Source organism: Poecilia reticulata, chromosome 9, assembly GCF_904066995.2.
Source record: "Poecilia reticulata chromosome 9, P_reticulata-male-v2, whole genome shotgun sequence".
Lineage (NCBI taxonomy): Eukaryota > Metazoa > Chordata > Actinopteri > Cyprinodontiformes > Poeciliidae > Poecilia > Poecilia reticulata.
In genome coordinates, this window is record NC_088838.1 from 14,615,915 (window position 1) to 14,638,870 (window position 22,956).

Genomic DNA, 22,956 nt, shown 5'->3' on the forward strand with positions numbered 1-22,956 from the left:
AGGCCAGGTTGCCCCTGCTGCAGCCCAGTTGGACAGCACCCGAGGATAGAAGCCCAAGAGACAAGCATTTGGGTGGTGGCGTGTGATTACAACTGCGTGCACGCGTCCCGGTGTATGTTGAATAATCACAGCAGGAGTCCTCACATAATAAGGCTGTCTGAGTGGGCAGTGGGCTGCAACTGACGAAGAGGACCCTAACTGTCTGGGCCTGGCAGGAGGTCTGGAGTGACTCCGAGCCTTTTTTCCACCCCCAGACAAACTGATGCGTACACAGACAGAACTTCAGGCTGTGCAGGGTGCTGTGACCCTACGCAGCACCCTGTGGGAATAACACACAGTACACAGACGTACTGGATCTCCTTATGACTATGCTGCTGATTTATCAAAACAAGTGTAATCTCCAGGCACCTTATAGACGCAAACACTTTAAGTTTTTACTCAATCCTTTAGAAACCCATTCAGTTCAGTCAATCGATTGGTCATAAGATGCCACTTAGTAAAAATTTCTCTCAATGAAAACCTGCAGATTTTGACAAATCTAGTGAAATGGAAAGTCTCATCAGAGCAAGGCTCATTAAAGAGTTAAAAGTGAAGTGGTTAGCATTTACTCACATTTTTTGGGGGATTTTGTATCAATCTAGTGTAGAAAATGCCAAGCAGGGCGAGTGTTGGTCACAGACTACATTAATCCTACCTTCATGGAAGAATGTCATAAAGAAAGACATATTATAAAAGAAAGCAAAAATCATTTTGTTTGCTTATACAAATGCATTCCACACTCTTCAGGTCTTCAGATTTGTTCCAACAAAGAAAAACTGTGTAATTTTTCTTCCACTTCACATTTATGTGCCACTTTGTGTTGGATAATGCCTTCATATATTGTCTCATACTACTGACATAAGTACATAACTGGAGATAAATTAATGTAAAGGAAACTTATTGCAGATTTTTTTTCCTCCAAGGCAAAGTTTCAAAAAACAATCTAACTTTCATTGAACAATATGATGTAGGGAAGACCAAGGCTTTTATCATTAGTGTGAGATGTACTGAACCTGTCAAAGCACTTAATAATTGGTTAATCTCTTTTAAGATGGTAGGTGTGTCGCTACCAACTTAACGGAATAATTGGAAGTGTTTATTTTATGACGGATAGCTGCAATTTATTGGATGGTTTTATTCCTGTTGAATTAAACTGTGTAATATCTGTCTAGTTAATCAATATTTATTAACATTGGTGTTATTTGGCACCACCTAATCAGATTTAGTTAGTTTTCATCAATCCTATTTATTAACGACACAAACAATAACTCCAGTTTAGTTTGACAAATTACATTGACAACTCTGATGCAGTATGTACAGTTCTTTGATTGTTTTTTCACTTCTGAAATTCCCTTTTGTTTGGAAACCTATTTGCCTTCGGGGTGACAACGTTGCCCATGCTAACATCTTTTCTAGCGAGAGTTACATAAAACCACGCCTGATGATATAACATTTTATCACGTTGTCTTTGGATGACAATGGACTGAGGTCCAGTTGGACAATGCGGCAAGGAAGATGTAAACCACATCTCAGATGGTCTCGTTTGTGCCGCTCAGAGAATGACGGAGAAAAAGGGGGAAATGAGGGCCAGCGGACAAGCGTGAGATATGTCGTGCTGGAGAGAAATTAAATCACTGGCTAAATTATTGCATGATTGCTCATTCCCCAAAGAGTCGGGCATCATTTGCTAGAAAGTGTCTAATAATTGGTTTTCGGCCATGTCAGACACATGCAATTCCCCCTACTAATGGCTCTGTTAGGCCTCCTGGGTCAGAGCAGGACAGAGAATAGCCAGACGGCAAAAAAAAGAGCACCCTACATCCTTGTTCCTTTTGTATTTTTTTTTCCTCTGTTAAACCAGAAAGAGAGAGAGAGGGGGGAAGAGAGAAAAACGCAGAGGAGAGGAGCGATGGCAAGAAGAGAGAGTGCGTATGCAAGCGAAGAGGAAATGAAGTGGCAATAAGTGCAGCCAAAGGGGAAATGCTCTTCACCGTGAGTTTAATACATCAGACTGGGGATTTGGCAGCCCGCCACACAGCAATTGTTTACCTTTTTGCTCACTGGCTGCATCTGTTCTGTTTTGTAAACGGCACTAAACTATTCGCCCGTAAACACCGGAATCAATAACAACTGCTAAGGGAATTCCCTTATCCCGCCCCCTCCTTCGTTTCACCGTGTTTTCATCCCCAACCACCACCGCCGCCACCACCACCCCTCTTTTTTTTTTCTCCTGGATCTTCTCCTTTCTCTGTTCTCTCTGTTTCCTGCCAGTCAGGACTGGTCTGCGTGTGCGTGCGTGTGGCTGTGGAGCTGGTGGAACCCACAGAGACGAGGAGACGATGGATGGCTCGCCAAAAATGCTTGCTCTGTTTGTTTTTCTTATTCTCTTGCCATTATTAACAAGTACTAAGTAAAAATGCACCTCTTCAAAATGTAATTTTTTAAAAATTTCATTACAATTAATTTTTTAATGTTCCATGCAAAACCTGCACCCTGACATTTTGCCGAATGATGTGCAGCATATGCTTTTTTTTTTTTCCTAAGCAGTCGCAGTGACAAAGCTTTCAGTTTATCATTCAGATTTGAAGAGCATCTCTCCATAATGTGCTGCCGATAATCTCTTGTATAAACATATAATTTTTTTTTACCTCGTTCTCAGCAACAGCTTCTCCCTTATTGATTCTCGGTACGTTGACCTTCAGTTGAACTCTTCCCCCTGCCGGAGCCCCCCTCCTCGTTCTGCTCTGTGGGACTTGCAATGTACTTTGCTATATGACACACCTGGGTGCTTTTAAGCACACCCTCTCCATCAAGTGGCTATGGGAGCTTCCATTTGATCTCACTGTTGTGACAAAGGTATAATGGGGTTTAGATGGCTATGTACTACACTGCTATGGCTGTAGACCCATTTGGCTAGGGAGGTGACTATAAATACCTATATAGCTCGTTGGGAAAGAGCCTCAATGAAAGACAATGCCCAGCACTGCTAAACGCCAAGGTCATGTGTCACTATTTAGAGTTGACTTAGTGAGCGAGTGAAACTGTCATAGGGTCACAGGTTGATGGAATGAGTAGAATGGATGGTGAGAGAAGAGAGAGGCCGGGAAAAGGTGATGCTCCAGATGAAGTGGAAGGTAATGGTTGCTGTGCTCAGATGAACACCCCGGAGAAGGTGGAGATTGGGGGCAGGAGGGCTGTAGAGATAGCTTTTACAGAATCCACTGGCTATCTCCCAAATGTGTCCCTTTCTGTCTGGGTGATAAGGTTTCCTTTGAGTCGTCTGCGGTTTCACTTTTCTCCCACGTTGAGCATCGGAAGCTCTTGATGTGACGGCGGCGACTTCAGCAACAGACAAGCCCGGCGGTGCGTGCGTGCAAAGTGCGAGTCTGGGAACGAGGCTGACACCGGCGTGTCAACCAGGTCACGCATGCACACGTGCAGCAGGAGGTGGTCTCTCTAGCCCAGACTCCCACTGGAACCCATTACAGAGAAACTGGAGGCCCATGGAGCTTAATTACATGCAAACACAAATACAAGCACACACATTTAAACACACCCCCACATAATTACACGGCTATGCACCTGCAATTTCACGCACGCATCTGTGCACACTTGCGCACAAAACCATGTAGGCACATTCACAAACAATCTTGAGGTTAGAATACATTTTATGGTGACCACAGAGTTTGGTCGCGGTGTGGACAATTATCTTGCGAGACTGACATGTGCAAATGTGTGTGGAGATGTCTACAAATCAAGTTGCTCATAACGACCCACATTGCATGCACATAAACATGCGTGTGTGTGTGTGTGTGTGTGGACGCCCCAGACACACAAAACTCGGTGACTCACACTCATTAATACTCATAAAAAACATACACAAGTGCCCAGACACAACACTCTGAATCAAACCTCATGCATGATTAAACCAGACATCCTTGGGGACAATGTTGTTGTCATATTGTCAGATTTTGTTTAACAATATAGCAAAATTACGTTAGGATCCAAAGGCAATAATGTCACCGTTATTGGAAAAGAAGACCCTCCCCCCCTTCCCCCTCCTCCGTCTTCTTTCCATCTCAGTGCTCAATCATCTCTGTGCTTTCAGAGTCAAGGCTAATACTGAGCTCATCCTTTCCCAAATGCCTTTGCAGTTGCAGAGCTCATTTAGGCGGACTCACAAAAGTATTTGTGCATGTGTCTCAGCGTATGGCAACACATCTCCCAGCCGCCCATTCTCCGGCTTAATGCGGAACATCCCCCGGGTGATGGCTTTGGCAGCCTCCAAAATGGGAAATCCATATTTGCCGAGGGGGTCATCTGCGGGTTAGGAGGAGGGGAAAAAAAAAAAAAAAGTTTTGTGCTGGGAGGAAAGGTTGTGCAAGTGTGACTTCTCAAGAAGCAAAGTTTTGCATAATTTTCTTTTCTGTATTTCTTTGTTTACACTGTGTAAGAGGAAAACACGAATGGGTCAATATTTAGAAAAGATGTCACCATGCAAAGAGACTTCTGACAGAGAGTGTTTGCTGAAGAATGTGTTTTTAGCAAAGAAGGCTGTGTTGAAAGCAAACATCAACTATTTACTCTTTGTGAGCATTAAACTTTTTTAAATGTTTATGTCTACAAGTCATCTGTGACCTCATACAAGGTACATTTTGTCTCTTTGCATCTCTTTCACAGCACCAATGGAGCTTCCTTTGAAAAGCAGGAGCTTCAGTTTGACCTCCCACCAACTGAGGGCATTAACTCAGCTGGCTTGCATCCTGCTAGGCTTTGAGAGAGATGTGAGGGAGCTGGTCACTAACATCACCTTCATAGACTGCACAGGAGACACTCCAACTTTAAAAGGTGCAACTTGTGAAAAATCTGTTATCTGTGTTAACTGCTATGTCAGAGGAATTTATATCTTCGCTCTTTTCCACATCTTGTCACATTACAACCACAACCGATGAAATCCATTTCAATGTATTGAATTGAAATGTTACGGGATGCACCAGCACAAAATCTTCACAAATAGAACGGTTAAAAGTGTAAACATACTCGAAGCTGGAAGAGTGATATCCCCTTTATGGTTGCAGCTGTAATTGGAGTAAAATCTGTTTCTATAAAACGTCAACATTTACATTTTGCATGTAAATCTTTGTTTTAAAACGCACCTGTACCCTCGTCCTCTAGGGATATTACCCTTTACATTATCTGCTACAACACAAGTGTTAGTTTAAGTGTTGCCAGGTTTCATATATGACTTCTGCATTTCCAAATCTAAAGCTATAGTCCAGTATAAGTGTCTCTCCTGCAGGCAGAAACACACGCACACACACACATGCGTGCATGCATACTTCCTTGCTAATTCCACCATAAAGTCTGGGGGAAAAAAGTGTTTATTAGTTTGGTATTATCTGGGGTCTTATACAGGCCTTTAGTATCCGTTTCCTCTTTCCCCTTTGAACTGCCACTGCAGAGATGTTAAATGAAAGCTTTTGGTGCGTGGAGTAATTTCCATAAAGGTTACATTTACAAAAACAAGACTTGCGGAAAGGCTCAATTTACAGAGAGGTAAACAGCCTTTAAAGGGCAGTTATCCAAATCATTAATTCCAAGCAATCAAACGACTTAATTACCAGAAATTCATCAGATGAGCTTAAAGGTCAAAAAGTGATGTGCTTGCCGCTTCCTCCTTCTTCCATTGCATACGGTCTTGTTCGGCTAAATTGCCTCGCCTGGGGTCTAACTCTTCGCTTTCTGATTAGGAAACTATGGCCTTGATGTTCATGCTTTTTAATTGAAACCCAACTCAACATCCTGTGCACTTTTATTCACCACAGCTTCCCCACAAGCTGCAGTCTTTACACAAATCGAGACAATCGCCTCTCATGGAATTATCCTGTGCATTGTTGCCAAGATCTGGGTTCAAATCTTATCTAAATTTCAGATTTGGACTTGCAGAGACACATCTATTGGCAAATTATTTCTGCTTCCTTTGAGACGCGGGCAGTCGTTCTGTCATCATCATGGATTTTTAAAAAAACCATTTTAACCTCTGGGACTAAAAAGAAACAAAGAAAAAAGAAAAACAGGTCAGGTCAGCTTAGTGGTACTTAACCTGCAGTTTGACATGTGGCCACTAGCTGGCTTCACGTTATTCCCAAAGAACCCCAAAATAAATTCACAGCTTAAATACCTTTGCTTAACGTAAACGTGGAGCGTCTATGTTCTTTGTAGTAAATTCAGCTATGTGTAGCAAGTGTAAAGCTGGACTTTATAACCATTCCATATTGTTTGCAGTAGAGGTTAACTTGACTTAATTCGACAGCATTCTCAAAGCTAAAAATACAGACAAGAAAAAATTATAAAGATTGGCATCAGTGTGTTTATTCTATTCACATATAGTCCTTGTTTTATAATGTTCAGTGGTAGAAAGAATAGAACAAAGGCTCTCAACTGATACAACCTCTGAATATAATATAGCACCTTGCAAAAGTATTTGCACCTCATTCAACTCGTTCTCATTTTGAAGCAGCAACAAATTTAAATGATTAAAATTATACTCTGCTTTTTTTTTTTCATTTCAAATTTTTTTATTGAAAATGTGACAAATATTTAAATAAATAAATTTAGCTCTTCACTTTGCATTCCCCTTTATACAATTTAAAACTTGACTTTCACTTTCAGAAGAACCCTAATCAGTAAATAGACTCTGGCCGAGTGTGAGCTGAAGTCAGTGGAAATCCAACTTTTCTATGAAGGCTTATTAGGGAACATTAGTTAAACACCAGGAGATTGTTGACCAAAGAAACACCACAGAAGGCCGAGGTGTGAAGCTGTAGAGGAGGCTAAAGCAGAGTTGAGTTTTAAAACCGTGTCCCAAACTTTGACCGTCTCGTTGAGCGTTGTTCAATCCATCAATCCTAAAATGGAGAGCATAAGGTGCAACAGAAAACCTGCAGAGATCCATATCTCATCAATGTGAACATAACAACTATAAATAATGCACTCCATAAATCTGGCCTCTGTGGAAGAGTGACAAAATGAAAGTCATTTTCGACGGGCCATACCGTAGTATATTACTATGTTAGAGAATGCCAAAGTCCAGAACTCAAATTACTGTTTAATGTGTAGCACACACAGGCCGTCCATTTACTTTGCTTTGCTTTGGAATTCATTGATCCCACAGTGGGGGAAAAAAAAATTCTTTGTCACAACAACATAAAAGTAAAAATAAATCACAAGCAGACACAAGAAAAACATACATAGTTATACAGAACGCAAAAAGAAATAATGGAGATGCTTTAATTGCTGTTTATCTTTTTCATACTTTTAAGTTACATTTTTCGCTTTTCTTTACACTTCAAAATTATGCATTGCTCTGTGTTGGTTTATTGTCTTTTTAAAATACTTTAACTTTCATGCTTGTAAAGTAACAAGATGTTAAAAAAAAGTTCAAGCAGTATGAATACGTGTTCAATGTATTATACATTTACAACAAATATGACTAGTTTTGCATCTTTTTTTGTTAGAATCCCTCATGGTCTTCTATATAATATTGAAAGTGGATAGAAATATATGCATAATTTGATGGCTTGACAAAAAGAAGGTTTTCATTTTACTTTTATATGAAACAGATTACTGAAGCTAGTTGCTATACTGTGTCATTATTTAGGCATTCTGAAAAAGCCTAAGGAGGATTCAAGTTCGACAACAGATGGCAAGAAACCCACCGCAGACAAACTTCACACCCCAGAGGTGAGACTTTTTGCATGTGTTTGTTGCATGAAAATGTCTTCTGCTTCCTATTTTATGATTCTGCTGGCTCTTGGCTCATTTCATGCTTTTCAGGCCCAGACTTTGGAGTTTAACTGGAGGTTAGCTTTTACTAGGCTTGTCCCGCACATGGAGCATTGTGTTAAAGTGGTGCTGGATGACGTCTGCGCCAAGAACCTACAGCAAGAAGAGGACTTGCATTCTTCGGGACACACCTTGGTCACCGTAAGCCCCATCGCTGACTTCTCTGTCAGCAACGAACATCTTAAAGAAGACTTCTTTTACAAAGGCTCAGAGAGAGACACTCCCAAAATGACAGCAAAGGTATTCTTGTAAAGATTCTTCATTCTTTCAGGACCACAGTACTTTTTTATGGTATTTTTTGATGGAGCAGTTGCAAGTTTGTAAAAAAAAAAAAAATTATTTATGGAACATTTCATTTATTTTTATTTGTGGTGATCATCGTTTATAGTTTTCATCCTCTCTACTAGTTCATGCTATAAAATAAAATTACACAGAATTGGTGTTAGGCAGCATTAAACGTCCCGTTTTGGAAATGGGTATTAAACTTTGCAGTTTTTCTTCTGTTATGTGAAGTTACTTCTCACTTTCATTGAAAAATGTGACTCTTGATGTTTTCTTTATTTATTTATTTTTGTTTTCCCCTCTGCAGTAATCTGCTAAATCATACTGCATCCGCAGAATCCTGGTTTTGCTTCTCAAATTTACTCAACAGAAAAACACACCAAGGTCTAGTTTATAGCTTAATGCTGTGCACAAGTAACCTCAGGATAAAGCCTCCCCTGAGGAGGGTCTGTTCCCTTCATCCTTCTTTAATACCATCAGACTTAACAATACGGGTTTACACACAGCCGCCCGAACCAGAGAGATTAATGCTTTTTGTAGCTCCCGTAGAAAGCTCCCTCTATAATAGAAAGCTCAAATAGTTTGAGTCTGACACAGATGACGCCCTGGATCAGAAAGGGTCTGGGGAAGAGTGATCAGTATTACTGGAGGGGAGGATTCCAGGAACAAAAGAAAGACAGGAAGAAACCAAGAACTGGTGTGGTTGATATTATGGGGGTTAGATGATGTGTGGAGAAAGGTATTCAATGGTGGGGAAATTGAGGTTTTACTAATGATAGAGGGGCAAATCACAAAGGGAAAGTGGCTATAGCATTAAGAAGGATATAGGAGCGATAACATGACCAAAGGATGAGAAAAGAGGGCCTGGGAAAGGTAAGAAGAGGTGAAACAGACGCAGGAGATTGAATTTTCTGAGGCCCAAAACCAGAGTGTGATGTAAAACTAGACTTAAGAAGTAACACCACCAAAAATCTCCAGTGTTTGAGGCTGAGCAGCCGCGTACTTACTGACACTGCTGATTTAGCCTCTCTTCATCTTCTTTCCTGTTTCAAAATCGCAAAAAAAAAAAAAAAAAACTTTTCAGGGAGCTCTACCTAAAAAAAAATGTCTTTAAAGTTTCACATTCTTCTAAAACCTTCTTCTACACTTCGCACATCCAGATTCCTCCCTCTTTCTTTCACCTTTGTCCTCCTAAATCCTTCTACTTTGTGTGTATTAGTGTCTCTTGATTCCTAACTAGTGTCAAAATTTGTTCCTGCTCAGGACCTGTACAACATATTTATGTGTAGGTCAACGCTTCAAAGATGAGAGCCTTCCAGCCCAAAGGTTATACTTGCATGCATTTGCATACAATAAAGCCGGGCTCGAAAGAAATCCGGGCGACTGTAAAGAGAAGACACTCGAGATTGTGTTGCTTGCTGAAAAACCTAATCTGGATCAATATCTCGCAGTTTTTTTTATTCACACTTTCGTACCTCAGTGCTTCCTTTTTTATATGTACTCACCTTAGTGTCAATAAATAAACAGGCTTAGTGTGTTTTTTTAAATTTTTTTATTGTCAGACAAATGAATAACAAATAACCTCATTTTAAAAGCAGCAGCAATTTGACTTGCGGACGGACCTTAATTCTCCAGACCCTCCTCAGTTTAATGTGAGCTCTCAATTACATCACCAAATACACCTTTTTCTGCTCTTCAGCCTCTCCTGAGGTGCTCGTTTGTCTCCTTCGCTATGCCGGGAGCCCAAGCAGACCCTAACTAGCACTTGAAAAGTTATAGCCTGTTTCACCTTGCTGCAGTAGTCCTGATGGGATTCCAGAATTTGATCGTGTCTAGTTGAAATTTAAGCCTGTGTTCAGCAGAGATGCGATGCTGTGATTGTTTTGTGTTTATGTGTGTGTGTTTGTGTTTTTGCGTGTGTGTGTGGATGAGATTTTTCTAAAAATTCGGTAGAAAGGTTGATAGTTTGCAAATTATTTATATATTTTGTAGTTCTGAAATGACAATGTACTGAGCTGCCCAGCTACTGCCTGCAACAAGTAAAGATGGTGCATCCTACTGCTGGCTGATTGATTAAACTTGTCTGCCTTTTATAATATCACTTTTAATGGATCTCTCAGGTGAACTCTGCTAAAATGTCAAGTTTTTGAGATTTGGGGGAAAAAACATGCAATCATAATAAAGCTTTTCAAATAACTTTCTTCTTCTAAAGTGATATGTTTTCTTTACGGTTCAACTGATAAACAAATACAAGGTATATATAAGAAATATAAAAAGTTACATTCTCCAATAGCTCGATTGCCTAATGGTGCACAACCTGTTTAGCGTGCACCCTGGTTCGCACTCATAGGAGAAACAGAAATCTCCCACCATACTCCAAGGACTAAGCAGCAATGGGAAATTGATGGGTAGATATGGATTTACACTTTTAAGCTAAGGGTTTGCTGAAGTTCGACATTCTGACTTTCCTTGCACTATCATCTGACCAATTCCTTATGAAGATTTTGATGTGCTCTGTCGTGGAGTAAGACTGACATGCGGATGAAGTCTTAATCATTTTGCTGAGGCCATGTCTTCAACTATCTGTTGAAGTTGTTCTGCATATGCGATCTTTGGGATTTTTCTCAAGATAAACCCATGCCTAATAGTACTCTCAGTCCCCTACCTATTAAATATTCAAATTATCCCTGCAAAATGCTTTTCATTGCCACATAAACAAAGTCTCTCCCAGATTTTTTCTCCTGTCTACTGACAGATTTTACTTCTGGTTTTGATCTCGTCTTGTCTTTGCCTTTTCTCTCCCCCCACAGTTCTGCGGAGCAATTCTGATTGAGCTCGATGCTTTGCTGCCACTGGCAGTAGCCTGCAGGGACACTGCTCTCCTGGGGGTGCGATCAAGCTTTGTGGAAGCTTGTAGCAGAGCAGCGTTTGCCATGCTGGGCCGTTTGCAGGAAAGGGCCCTGGAGGTACCGTCCTCTGCACCCCTGAAGAACTTGCCTGCTCTGCTTGCTTCCTGCATTTATGTGCAACAGAGACTGGAGCGTTACAATGTCATGCTGAAGGATTCAAGTGCAGCTTCCGCTAAAATGTAAGAAGCAGGTGTACTCGTGTGAGCGAGTCTGTTGACGTGACATGAGAAGGAATTATGCATAAGCTGCTGTGCTTCCATGTATGTGTCGTAACTTCAGTTGTGAAATTCCAGGAAGTTGAAAACTTGCAATAGAAGTCTATTGGAATTCACTGGAATAAATGGGAACAAAACGAAATTAAAACAGTAAAATTTTGTTTATCCTTTAGAGAGATTTTAAAGAGTTTGTAATTTGCTAGCACAAACTGGGCCAAAAGAATTAAATTGCATGCAAATGCAATTCAGTGTATGCTATCCCTCCGTTACATTCACATAGCTCAGTGCTTACAGCAGGCGTAATGAGGTCACATCCTCTACATGCGCTGTGCATTCCCCCATGATGTGCACAGATGATTTCTGCAACCCTGCTATGTTGAGGCCAGAGCTCAAGACTATTAAAGCCACATGACTGAACATGTGAATTGCATAAAGTTTTGATTGCATTATTAGCTAAATATGTTAAACGTATGTTGTCCATGTTTAACTTGCAAATGTTGTATTGATTTCCACTGATGGCAAAACAAAATGTTATATTTGTATTTGGAAATGACAGAGTGTGTTTAAATTTCGCCAATTTTACAGTTATTTCCCATAAATCCCAATGAAAACTTCCAACTTGGAATATCTTTAATATTCCCCATCAACATCTTTTACATGACTTTCAGAAATTTGCTGAAACTCTTTCATTCCTTTGTAGAGTTAGTCGAGTTAGTCCTAATCATGTTAGTTTATCAGTAAATATACAACTTGCTTGAAAATAGTCTTTTATTATCATCCACCTACTTTTCTGCTTATGTTGCCATAAAGCAAATAGTGTGAAACTACAAATCTTCTCATCGAGGCAACATTTTTATTTTCACTCATAGAAATCATGGCTTTCCTCTTTGGTAAAATTCAAAATATGTTGATGCACAGTCACTTCTCTTAATTAAATCAGATTTGTGCTATTATTTCAACTATACGTGCCATTGCAAGAGACCGAAGTTAGAAGTTTCAGAATCCAACGAGTTGCAGCTCCAGTCCTCTGCTTCCCTCAGCTGAACCTGCCTCATCTGATTTCAGTCCCTGCCTGCAGCAGGCTTCCACTGGGTGACAGCTGCTAATGCACAGAAATGCAGCAGGCACCGGACTCTCATCTTCTAGGGAAAATATTCTGCCTCTTTTTTTCTGCTTTGTAGCTAAGCTTTACCCAACAGGTTTTTCAGTTTCCATCTTTCTTTCTCTCCGTAATAGAGCACACTATAATGACACCAGAGAGCTGCTGTTAGTTCACTTTTGTCATTAAAAACAGTTGTTAAGTTGGAAGTCCTCACAAAAGTTAAGGTGACTTATAAACGTGTTTAATTAGCACTGGTTGGCAATGCGTCCTTAAATTGTGTGGTAACTTTTGTAGAGAATCTCATATCTCTTGTAGTCTCTGTGGATTCCCTCTATAGTCTGTCTGGGTGTCTGTAGGCCCCTTATCTCTCCATTAAACTGTTTTTAAAGGGAAAATAAACCTCCTTGTGAGCTTCTAGGATAAACCAACAGTTTATTTTTTCTTTACTATTTTAGATTATATTTTCATTGCAGATTCCTGCATACATTTAACTGAAAATAAGACATGCACAGTTGAAGCTTGAACTTAAATGAGGTCTGTCCAAAATGTGCAGTACAGATTTGTTTGTTGCGTTTCTCGAACTTTCTTTTCTTCTTCTTTGATCAGATCCCTGACTCTGCTGCCAATCCAGAGATACCAGGACGCAGTGGAGGCCTTAAGAGAGCAGCTGACCAGCTACTGCGTCCAGGTTTGCCTCACCTGCATTCTTCAGGATGCGGAGAGTCACAACTGGGCTGACCCGAAACCCTTCTATGAGGTGTGAAGTTTACATCGATTTCCTGTCCCTTTAGCTTGATTTACCTCCAGATTGACAACACTGATATATCATGCGCATGTTTTAGGATTTACATTTTATGCACCATTCCGGGTTTATGCTTTGGAAATATCTCTGTGTGCCTGTTCTGCAGATTGTAGGGAACTATAGAATTATTACTCTAGAGCCTTCCTGCCTCTTCCTTTCCTTCCCACAACACACCTTTACCTCCCACTCTCCTTCTTCTGCCGGAGTGTTATACTCTGAGCTTCCTAAGAACATCTGTGGCTTCCACGCTGCCCTGGGGGCTCCAGGGATTCGGCTGTCTGAAGTCTGCAGTCTATGCTGGGACTGTCTGGAAACAGCGTAGGGGCCCTGGAACTCTGGTGCCTTTATGCCCTAAACCAATCTAAACCTTGCCTCTCCTTCTTGCTTTATCCTGATTCCCTCCCCTTTGTTCCTTCCTCCTTCTCGGGGTCATTGGTGTCAGACAGGCCTGCTGTGTGCAGGTGTGTGCTTTTGTTCAACCTCCCCCCCAACTGCATCTGTACGGATGAATGTATGTAAGAGGGTTTGCAACAACTTCGGCTCCTCCACATCATAGTTCTGCTCTAGAGACTTTGTCTCCAGCCACATCGATTTTATTATTTTTTTGTTTCATTTTTATGCACCCACACCACCATATGAATTGTTATTGGCATGAAAAATTTTTTTATACGTGACACTAAAATTGCAACATATGTTTGAGGTCAGTTAAATGGGTCAAAGAGAGTATAAAATATGAGCTTGGCTTATGTCTTTATGACATGATTTGGCCGTCAGAGCCTTTAGAGCCAAATAGTGATTTAATTCAAAAATAAGGAGGGGGGAAGCTTTTGAAATTCCATGTGTATTTTATTCTCAGCTCCCCAACCCGGTCTCAGTCTTGCAAGAAAAGTAATGTTGAATAAAATGTTCTATATTTTTTTTCTGTAATTTATCTGACTTGTAATAAAAATAGCTAACTTGCGTTGGCTGAAATAGGAAAAAAAACAGGATATGATTCATTCAGTAGTGTAAAACTTTATCGAAGGTCACTTTTATTTCAAGCATTTAAACTGTAAAGCAAACAAACAAAATCACAATTATGATACATTAAACATAACTGAAGAAAATGAAAAGTAAAAAACTGCAAATCCAATTAAAGTTGAAACCATTTGTGTACATACTGTATATAATACCACACAGAGCCTTTATTTTTGTTTCTATTTGCTAAACACCAGAATAATGAAAGTTTTTTTCTCAACTTAGAAATTCACAAACGTAACCATTTGATAGAATCCTTAACTGAATGAATCATATGTTTCTGGTATCTTTTCACCAGAAACATACCGAAATTACAGCAAAGGTTTGCTGTAATTTTGTCCAATTCCTTTTTGACAGAACCGACATACAAGAGTTTGCTGCCCTTCTTGCTCTCTTATGCCTTATCAGGTCTGCCCACAAATTTTCTAAGGGGCTGAGATCTGAACTTTGTGATGCCCAATCCAAAATGGTGGCTTTGCTCTTAGGCCAATGAGTATACTAGGATCCATTTGGAATACCCATTAGCCCCCAAGCTTTAACATCTTGGCTGATATCTTGAGACTTGATTTAATGTTGTCACACAGGGTTGCTTCCTTGTGTTGCCATCAGTTTTGTGAAGGACACCAGTCCGACATGTAGCCAGACAGCTCCGCTCCATGATGCTACCATCAGCTTATCTCTCAATTTGGATATCATTTTCTGGCTTGTAACAATGACCGTTATAGTCAAAAACTTTCATTTACTAATTTATTCACATTACAGGACGATGTCTCCAAACATCCAGGTCTTTCCCCATGTGTACATTTGCAGACTGTAATGTTAATAGAAGGTACAGTAGCTTAACTGGGCCAATATAGATATTTTTTTATTGATGGGCATTATAATATTCTAAGGAATTTCATAGCTAAAACAAAAACATACTCTAACTCTGGACTCTGGAGTTACACTCTTTGCTAGGATTCGAGGCTGTTTTGTGCACATGCTTAACCAACAGACATGTGTGTCTCGAACTAATACAAGCAACCAAAACAACTGTGAAATCTTTCATAACCTGCTTTCAATATTACTTCTCATATTGAGAAGTAATTTGGGGCCACAGAAACTTTTGCACTATTAAAAGCTTAGATGACCTTTCTTTTATTTGGCACATTTATCCCACAGTCTTTTTTCTTTTTTCAAAATCCATTTTGTCTAACACTAAGAACACATCCACTGTGATTTTTTTTTTCCATCTGAGATTAGCATTTGCTCAGAAAACTCCTTGAGTTCATTTTCATGTTTTTTGTCTTCTTCTTTATGGTTTTTCTATTGAATTTTTTATGCAGCGAGAGAGCATGGAAATTATTTCCAAGCTACTCTCAAATATAAGTAGCTTTATTGAACAGAGTTGGATGATGATTTGTTTTGCTGGAACTTTACCAGGGGTTTCCTGCCTTTTCCTTCAAGAGCTTCCCTATTCTGTCAGAATCTATTCACAGTATGGTTTGCTTTAAATCCTTACATTTTTGCCTTGAGAAGTGTTTCTTTTAACTTGCTCTGGGATTAAATTTTTTTTAAAGACTTGCTATTGGATTTTATAAAAAAAATTTGGGGGGGGGGAATTAGGTGTTTTCATGGGGTTGGTTTTGTCCTGGGCCTAATACTGCTGTCAGTCAGAAAGATCCACGCCGTACACCCATAAGCGATTGATGGTGAAATGACCAGAAAAGGAAGAAATATGAAAGTGAGGTAGAATTCGAGGACGTGTGAGGGAACTCAGTGGCCATTGATACGTAGACAGGAGGTAGTTGGGGAGTTTTGGATGACTCAGTATCCCTGCCATACTCATCATCAGTTTGTTGCTGGAGGGTAAATACAGTATGCTGAGCTTTGGGGAGCAGGGGTAAAGAAAACTGAAGGCATCTTTAATACATTTATGACAAAGCTACAGAATTCCTGGGTAATTATCTCTCTCAATCCATATTTGCCTTTGTTCTTTCCAAACCTTACGCATTATTTCTACCTTTAGCATTATTTGATTGATCTCAACTCCCTCGCCCTTTCTGTAAGTGTGAGTGTTTCTGGAAGTTGCAGGTGTGCAACTGTTGGGATTTTCATGAGATCGTGACTTTAAAGCAGCCTATATTCCCAGTGGGGGAAGAAACCCAGGTGCAGAGTGCAGGTGGCATGACCGCTACGACATCCTGGTGATGACAGAACAGTTTCTTTCCCTCCCCTGCCTGCAGTTTCTCTCCTTCTATATTTGTCTTTGCTGTGTTTCTGCTCCACTCTCTGTGTCCACATTATAGCACATATGCAGCTGTGACCCCCTCCCTCCAGTATGTTTCTTTCTTCGCAGGGAGAGCGGTGTTCCTTTGCACTGCAGATGTGGTTTTACTTCCTGTGCGGGCTTCGCAGCGACCTGTGGTCAGTTCTTCCGTCAGAGCTAGCCAAGGATGTGCTGGGATATGTGCTGGCAGAGACTTTGCAACTGCTGGTGCGAAGATATTCCAGAGTCCGTGCTTCATACAAGAGACACTTGCAGATCAGGTATTTTGAAAAATATATATATAAACAACGCTACAACAAAAATCAGTACCCCAACAAAAGCACTGCATGATAAAGTATGCTGAGTTTTAATGGATAAACCCTCAAATCTGCTGAGTTGAGTTCAACCATGAAATGTGTGTGACTGTGTTACATACTTGTTCCATTGTGTATTTTTCACTATCTTTATCTCTGAAGAAACAAATTAGACTGACTATTGTTATCTACTGCAGGTAAAATGTCACCTGCCAATACCTCTTTAGAACCTCTCAAAAAATGTGAACTGATCCTTTAATAATATTGTACAAAATAGCTAGACATAAAATACAAAGTAGCTAAAATATGGAGCTAAAATTTTATTTCGATTTTGTATTTCAGACAAAAAACTTATTATCAACCAAAATTGGAATTGGTAGGTCAGATTTTTTTAAAATTGTTAATCTGCCAGAAATCTGCTGTTGGTGCACTCTTAGTTCATCACTGCAATCATTCAGAACCTGACAAAGACAAATATTGCTAAAATAAGCTTAATTATCCAAAGGATTGTTTTGCTACACTTGGTAGTCCACACATACAGCTAAAGATGCAACATAATTGAGTTGAATGAAAAATGTTCACGAAGTGTGAATCTCAACTATTTTTCAGTTTTGGAGTTTGCTAACTGCTTCAGTCTGAGTTTATCAACACGATCCCTGGGTCACAGATAGACGTAGAGATGGTAGACGTCAGTAAATTTTCTTCTTTTATATTGAAATTCCCAAACAAAGAATTCTAACATACAGTAAGAGAAGTATGAGGAAACTACAGTATGGCTTAGGTAGAAAATGCAGTATGTTAAGTAAAGCAGATTGACAGAATGTCTGGCTTCTGTTCCTTGGAAATATTCATGGCAGTTGGAAACTATGAGGTGCAACTAAACAGGCTTCTTTCTGAAACTTCTCCAGGTCTAAAGCACTGATAGTTACTTTCATCATTCTCTGTTTGGTCACCATTGCTTGTCTCTGAAAAGATAACAGATGATGAAAAAAATAAATAAATATTGAGCATATTATGGAAATGCTTCCTGATTTTTAAATTTTAACACTATACTTCAACCCCTACGAGTAAAATGAAAATGATGTTTTTTTTTTTCTTTTTTAGTTTTGGATTGAAGCAAAGCGGTAAATATGCTTCTCCGTTTCTCTCCATTTTTAAGGTGTGACATCACAGCAGTGTTGCTCTATGTGGAGCACCTCATGTGGAGTGTCAGTGAGAGTCCAGAGGATGTGATTCTGATCGACCCTTCTTCAGAAATGACCATCATAGGAGGTGGCTCGGACTGGCCGTACCAAATCCACATCCTGTGCGACCAACTGCTGACTGTCCTCCTAGTTGTTACAGCGCCAATATCTTTTGTGCATAGGTTTGTACTGTGTGTACATTAAGTTCTTTTTTTTCTATGTAACCGAAATGTTGTGAATTAAGGTGAAGTCTGTGAACTTAATAATCATCCAATTAGTGGGCTGAGTGAAGGCAAAAGAAACTGAAGCAAACTGAATAAAAGACTAAAAGCAAAAAAAAAAATAAATTTTGTCGGTTTTAACACTTTCTGCTTCAAAAGCTGTTTGACCTCCATTAAATAGACATGTGTTGCAAGTAGCGTCTTTTAAAGCTGCCGTGTGCAATTTTAATTTCTCCAGATCGTTTATGAATAGTGCTTCAAAGGACTCAGCACCGCACCAGCCTGAAAGGCCTGTTGTACGCTGGCTAAATGCTATCAGCCCTGACCGCTTCCCAGAACAGGTCATAAGGTATGTGAAGCACACCCATCATGCAGTCTGTTGCACATCATTCAGTAGGCACACAAACTGTACTCTGCAAAAGCGTTTGTACCGACTGAACTTCATCCACAAACTTCTTTTTTTTTTTTATCACAAACCAACAGGACGTAGTCCACAAATGTAAAGTATTTCCTTTTTATTTTAAAATTAATCTGACAATTTTATAATGCATTTGTTTTCAGGCCCGTTTATTCGGACGCCACTGCATTATCCATTGTTTTCAGAAGTTACATACTTAGTTCATAAAGTCCACCTGAGTGTGATTTAATATTGGAGTATCGGTAAATACCGCTGTTCTGTGACGACATGTCAAAGGTAACGTTTAAAGCAGAGTTAAGTTTTAAAGCACTATCCCGAGCTTTGAACATTTCACACAGCACTGTTAAATTTACAATCTTAAAAAGAAAGAGCCTGACACAATCAAAAACTTGACAAGACATGGCTGTTTAAGAAGGCCAAACAAACAGAGCAGTGGAGCAGCCAACAGGTCCATTTGTAACCTTGAGAAAGTGCTGCATACGATCCACATCTCATCTGAATGTTTTGTCAACATATCTAGTAATCATCTCCCTCACAAATCTGCCATTTGTGAGAGAGTGGGAAGAATAAAGACTGAGAAAACCACAGGATGTCCTGTTTGCAGTTTTTTTTCAAGCCAGGCAGTGGACAAAACAAGTGGAAGAAGTTACTCTGCTCTCTGCCTTGCATGCAAAATGCAATGCCAACAAATAACATTGTGTCCTCCTGAACATACCGCCCCTATCCTTGTAATTATTTGGGTATTTCTTTCTTCCACATGAACAGGGAAACAGAGCAAAGTTGATGGATGGAGCTAAAAACAGAATCATTGAAGAAAAGCCATGTAACTAATGTGATCACGTCAAAGTAAGAGGACATACCCAGAGCTACAACGGAATACATTTTTTAGATTTAACAAGTATTAGAAAGGTACTGTCAAAGTTTAGACCTAAATCCAATTCAAATTTGTGCCACGGCTTAAAAATGGCTTTTTATCAACTCTTTTCAGCCAATCTAACTGAGCTTTGAGCTATTGTTTGTAGAAGAATGGTTCAAAATTACAGTCTCTTGATGTACAAAGCTTTTGAAATGCACTCCAAAAGTCTTGGGGGAATGCTGTAATTGCAGCACTAAGTGTTTCTACAATGTATTGACTCAGAGGGACTGAGCACAATTGCACACCACACCTTTTATTTGTAAAAAAAAATAAAAAAAAATTGGACAAACATCTATTTTTCTGGTCCACTTTAAAATTAGAACTATTATTTTTTGTTAGTCTTTCTCATAAAATCCAGATAAACACACATCAAACTTTTAGGTTTAATCGGGACAAAATGTGGAAAAGCTCAAATCCTCTCACCAGGCACTGTAACCTGCTGCCCAGGCTTCAGTCCAAAGTTGCCGCCATGATATAACGCAGATGAGACCAGCATTACCTTTGACACAGTGGTAACGCTGATGGTTATGGGATGTTTACAAGGGAGACATCACAGATGCGTTATTTGTCTGCGTTTGTGTCTAACTGCTGTTGCGAGCTGTGCGATCAATCACTCTTGCACACATTTGTCTCCACCCTCCACCCCTCTCGTCTCACAGCCAGAGGTTATGTCACCTGATGCCGGTAGAGCACAAATCAAACAAATCCCCGCTTTAGTATTGTGGATCTGAAGTTAGTTTGTTTTTATGGCCTCTTTATTTCTTTTGGTCCCACCTCCTGCTTTGATGGAAGGACGCCAGGAGGCCTACAGATGGCCCATAGCCAGAACCACAGGTCCACATCCAGATCCTGACTGCCAAATATTTCCCCAGTCAATTAAAACATATAAATGTATTCAATGAAATGCTTAAATCACCAAATAACTTGTGTTGTGTGTTTCTCCTTTGTGCTCTGCTCTGAATTATCCCATCTGTCTGTCTGCGGGTGTGTGTGCGGGTACATGCGTGTGTGAGCCTGCATGCGTAGTTGGGTTTGTGCGTTTGGATTCTGTAAGCTGACCCTGCCCTGTAGATTTATCAGAGCACTTAAAAGAGGACTACTTATGAATTTGCAGTCACAGTGACTTCATAAATTGTTCTGTCAGACCGAGGCATAGTTTTCTTCAGTCAAGCAGCAGGGTGCACCCTTCTCTAGCCTTTCAGTTCAGATGGAATGGCTAATTTCTGGGGAGACACCCCCGCAACGCGCCGCCTCCCGCCTCTTTGCTCTTAAGACCAACTCTGTCCACTCTTTCCATTAGATTTTATTGAGATGTATAAAGTAACATGCAGGCACACATGTCAGCATGCTTTCACACTTGCACACTCATAACCACAAGCAAAGGCTCTGAACACACTGAAAGCTTCGCACACACCAAGGATACGGCTCATTACTCACAGCTGGCTGCAGCCTCTTGGTTATACAAAAGATGTAGGGGGGGGTATTGCTGTATATTCATGTATTTGGCTGTCACCCAAATGTTAATTTGCTTTTAGCTGGCCGAGATTGGAGCTAATTCCTTTCCATGCATGCTATAAGTAAGTTTACATTTGAAGTGAACAGCACTAAAAAAGAATGACTATTTTTTGCCATTTCCCAGCTGTTCGTACTTCTCAGGATGTTGTTTTTTTTGTCTTTGTTTCTTCCTCTCTTGTGAAGCCTTCATGTCTTTTTTGTGGTCTCTAGCTACATGGATTTCAATCAGAATGCTCACCTGACGCCGCAGAACTGTCAACTTTTTCTCCTTTCTTTGTTTCTCGTCTCTAAGAGATGGCTTTACGGGTGAGGCAGCCTTGGCGTGCCAGTTGAGGCTACTGACCTCTGACCCAGGATGCAGTCCCAAGCTGCTGCTGCAAATGCTGCTTTATGAAGATTGTCACCTGCCTAGAATACTCCTAGAAAATTCCTGTGAGTTTTTTTTTTTCTCTCTTTGTTTCAGTTTGCATTGACTTAAAAGCGTTTGCAGTTTGAGCAGGCTGTTGATATCTGACGCCTCATCATTCGTCTTTTAGGAAAAAGCAAAAATACTTTTGTTTCTTTGATATTTCCTGTTTCATATCAGTGGTTACCACAGGGGACATCTGTGGAAAGTGTTTATTGGAATCCTAATTATGGTGCTCTAAGATCTTAAGCTAGTTATATGGACTGTGGATGATCCCCATTCATTTTATGAAGTTATCATCAGCATCTTTGCCATCATCATCATTTTCACCTTGGTCATCATCATTACTAAATCAATAGAGCACAGTAATAAACACTCAGCTGGCCCAGGCAGAGCACATACTCTGACCTTTAAAGATTTTTTTTTTCCCCCTTCCCTCTTTTCTTCTCCACATGGCAACAGTCTAACCTTTAAAGACTGTTGTGCACTCGCACATTAATTCACATTATAGCGACCTCATTAATAACAACTCTCTCTGTCTTGTTCTCTCGCTTGGTCTGGGCCTGACTCAGAGGCTTCGAGATGCGTCTCCCCGCACGCTGCCGTAAATCAACACTAGAAGCGCTGACTCTCGCCTGTTATCTGGGGTGACGGGATAATTAACCAGGACACAGACAGACAGAGGGAACAGCTTGACTGAAATGTCTTCACGGCAATAAGACACTGCACTTCCCCATATGTTTGGGTCATTTCTCTGATGATTAAAAGAATAAAATAAAATAAAAATCTGCTTTTATAATGAATTCCAAACCAACTTTTTAATACCACTTACGCGTCTGTCTACTCCATATACGTTTCGTTGGACTTTTGAAATGAGCTGGTTTAAAATAGAATGGGATCTTTTCTGAGACTTTTGTTTTGTTGTTTTTCAACCAGCTTTTTCAAATGTTATTAATAACGTAATGTACTGCCATTTTTTTCCCCCAAGTGGTAGCAATCAGTGGTGGGTTTTTGATACTGATATTGATATTGATATAACTGAAGCTTCAGAGTTGTCCCAGTCCCATCAGGTCAGTAGGTGGTCCTTTTTCTGTGTGTCCCAGGCCACATTGGACACAAGTGCTCAAAGCCACCTCTGAAGGAAGTCTGAGGAAAAGCGTTTGAGTGAGTTCACACCTGTATGTGGGGTTGTCTGGACACAGTCAGATCAGTTAAGACTGTTATTAGTGCCAGATGTGAAGCGGGTCTCTCATTACTTTTGTAACTCAACAGCTTTCTCAAAACTGAAAGTCACACTACGTCAGGTAAACACAAACAGTCTTTTTACTGTCTGTTGTGTGCCTGCTTCCAATTACTGTGGTTTGCGGAAAGGACCCTTGTGACTGCATGACTGGTTGTCCGGAAGATAAACAGGTGTCTTTGTTGGCTACGTATCAAGGTTGAATAAGCACAGAGACGGAGAGCAGACAAGGGGAGAGGGGTAGAGGAGGGAACACAGAAATCAGCTTTAAAAAAAAAATAAC

At 40.2% G+C, this 22,956-nt stretch overlaps 1 protein-coding gene across 6 annotated transcripts in view; it reads left to right on the forward strand.

Moving 5' to 3' along the window:
- The window catches only part of kiaa0825 (KIAA0825 ortholog), a 129,811-nt gene that overhangs the window by 20,753 nt on the left and 86,102 nt on the right, over positions 1–22,956 (forward strand). For all 6 annotated transcript variants that reach the window (XM_081610581.1, XM_081610584.1, XM_081610579.1 and 3 more), the window contains 9 exons: positions 4,720–4,887; positions 7,700–7,782; positions 7,876–8,124; positions 10,977–11,254; positions 12,999–13,149; positions 16,550–16,740; positions 17,933–18,139; positions 18,417–18,527; positions 21,320–21,459. In XM_081610581.1, coding sequence (XP_081466707.1) covers positions 4,720–4,887; positions 7,700–7,782; positions 7,876–8,124; positions 10,977–11,254; positions 12,999–13,149; positions 16,550–16,740; positions 17,933–18,139; positions 18,417–18,527; positions 21,320–21,459 — 1,578 coding nt within the window. The remainder of the gene's footprint in view (positions 1–4,719; positions 4,888–7,699; positions 7,783–7,875; positions 8,125–10,976; positions 11,255–12,998; positions 13,150–16,549; positions 16,741–17,932; positions 18,140–18,416; positions 18,528–21,319; positions 21,460–22,956) is intronic.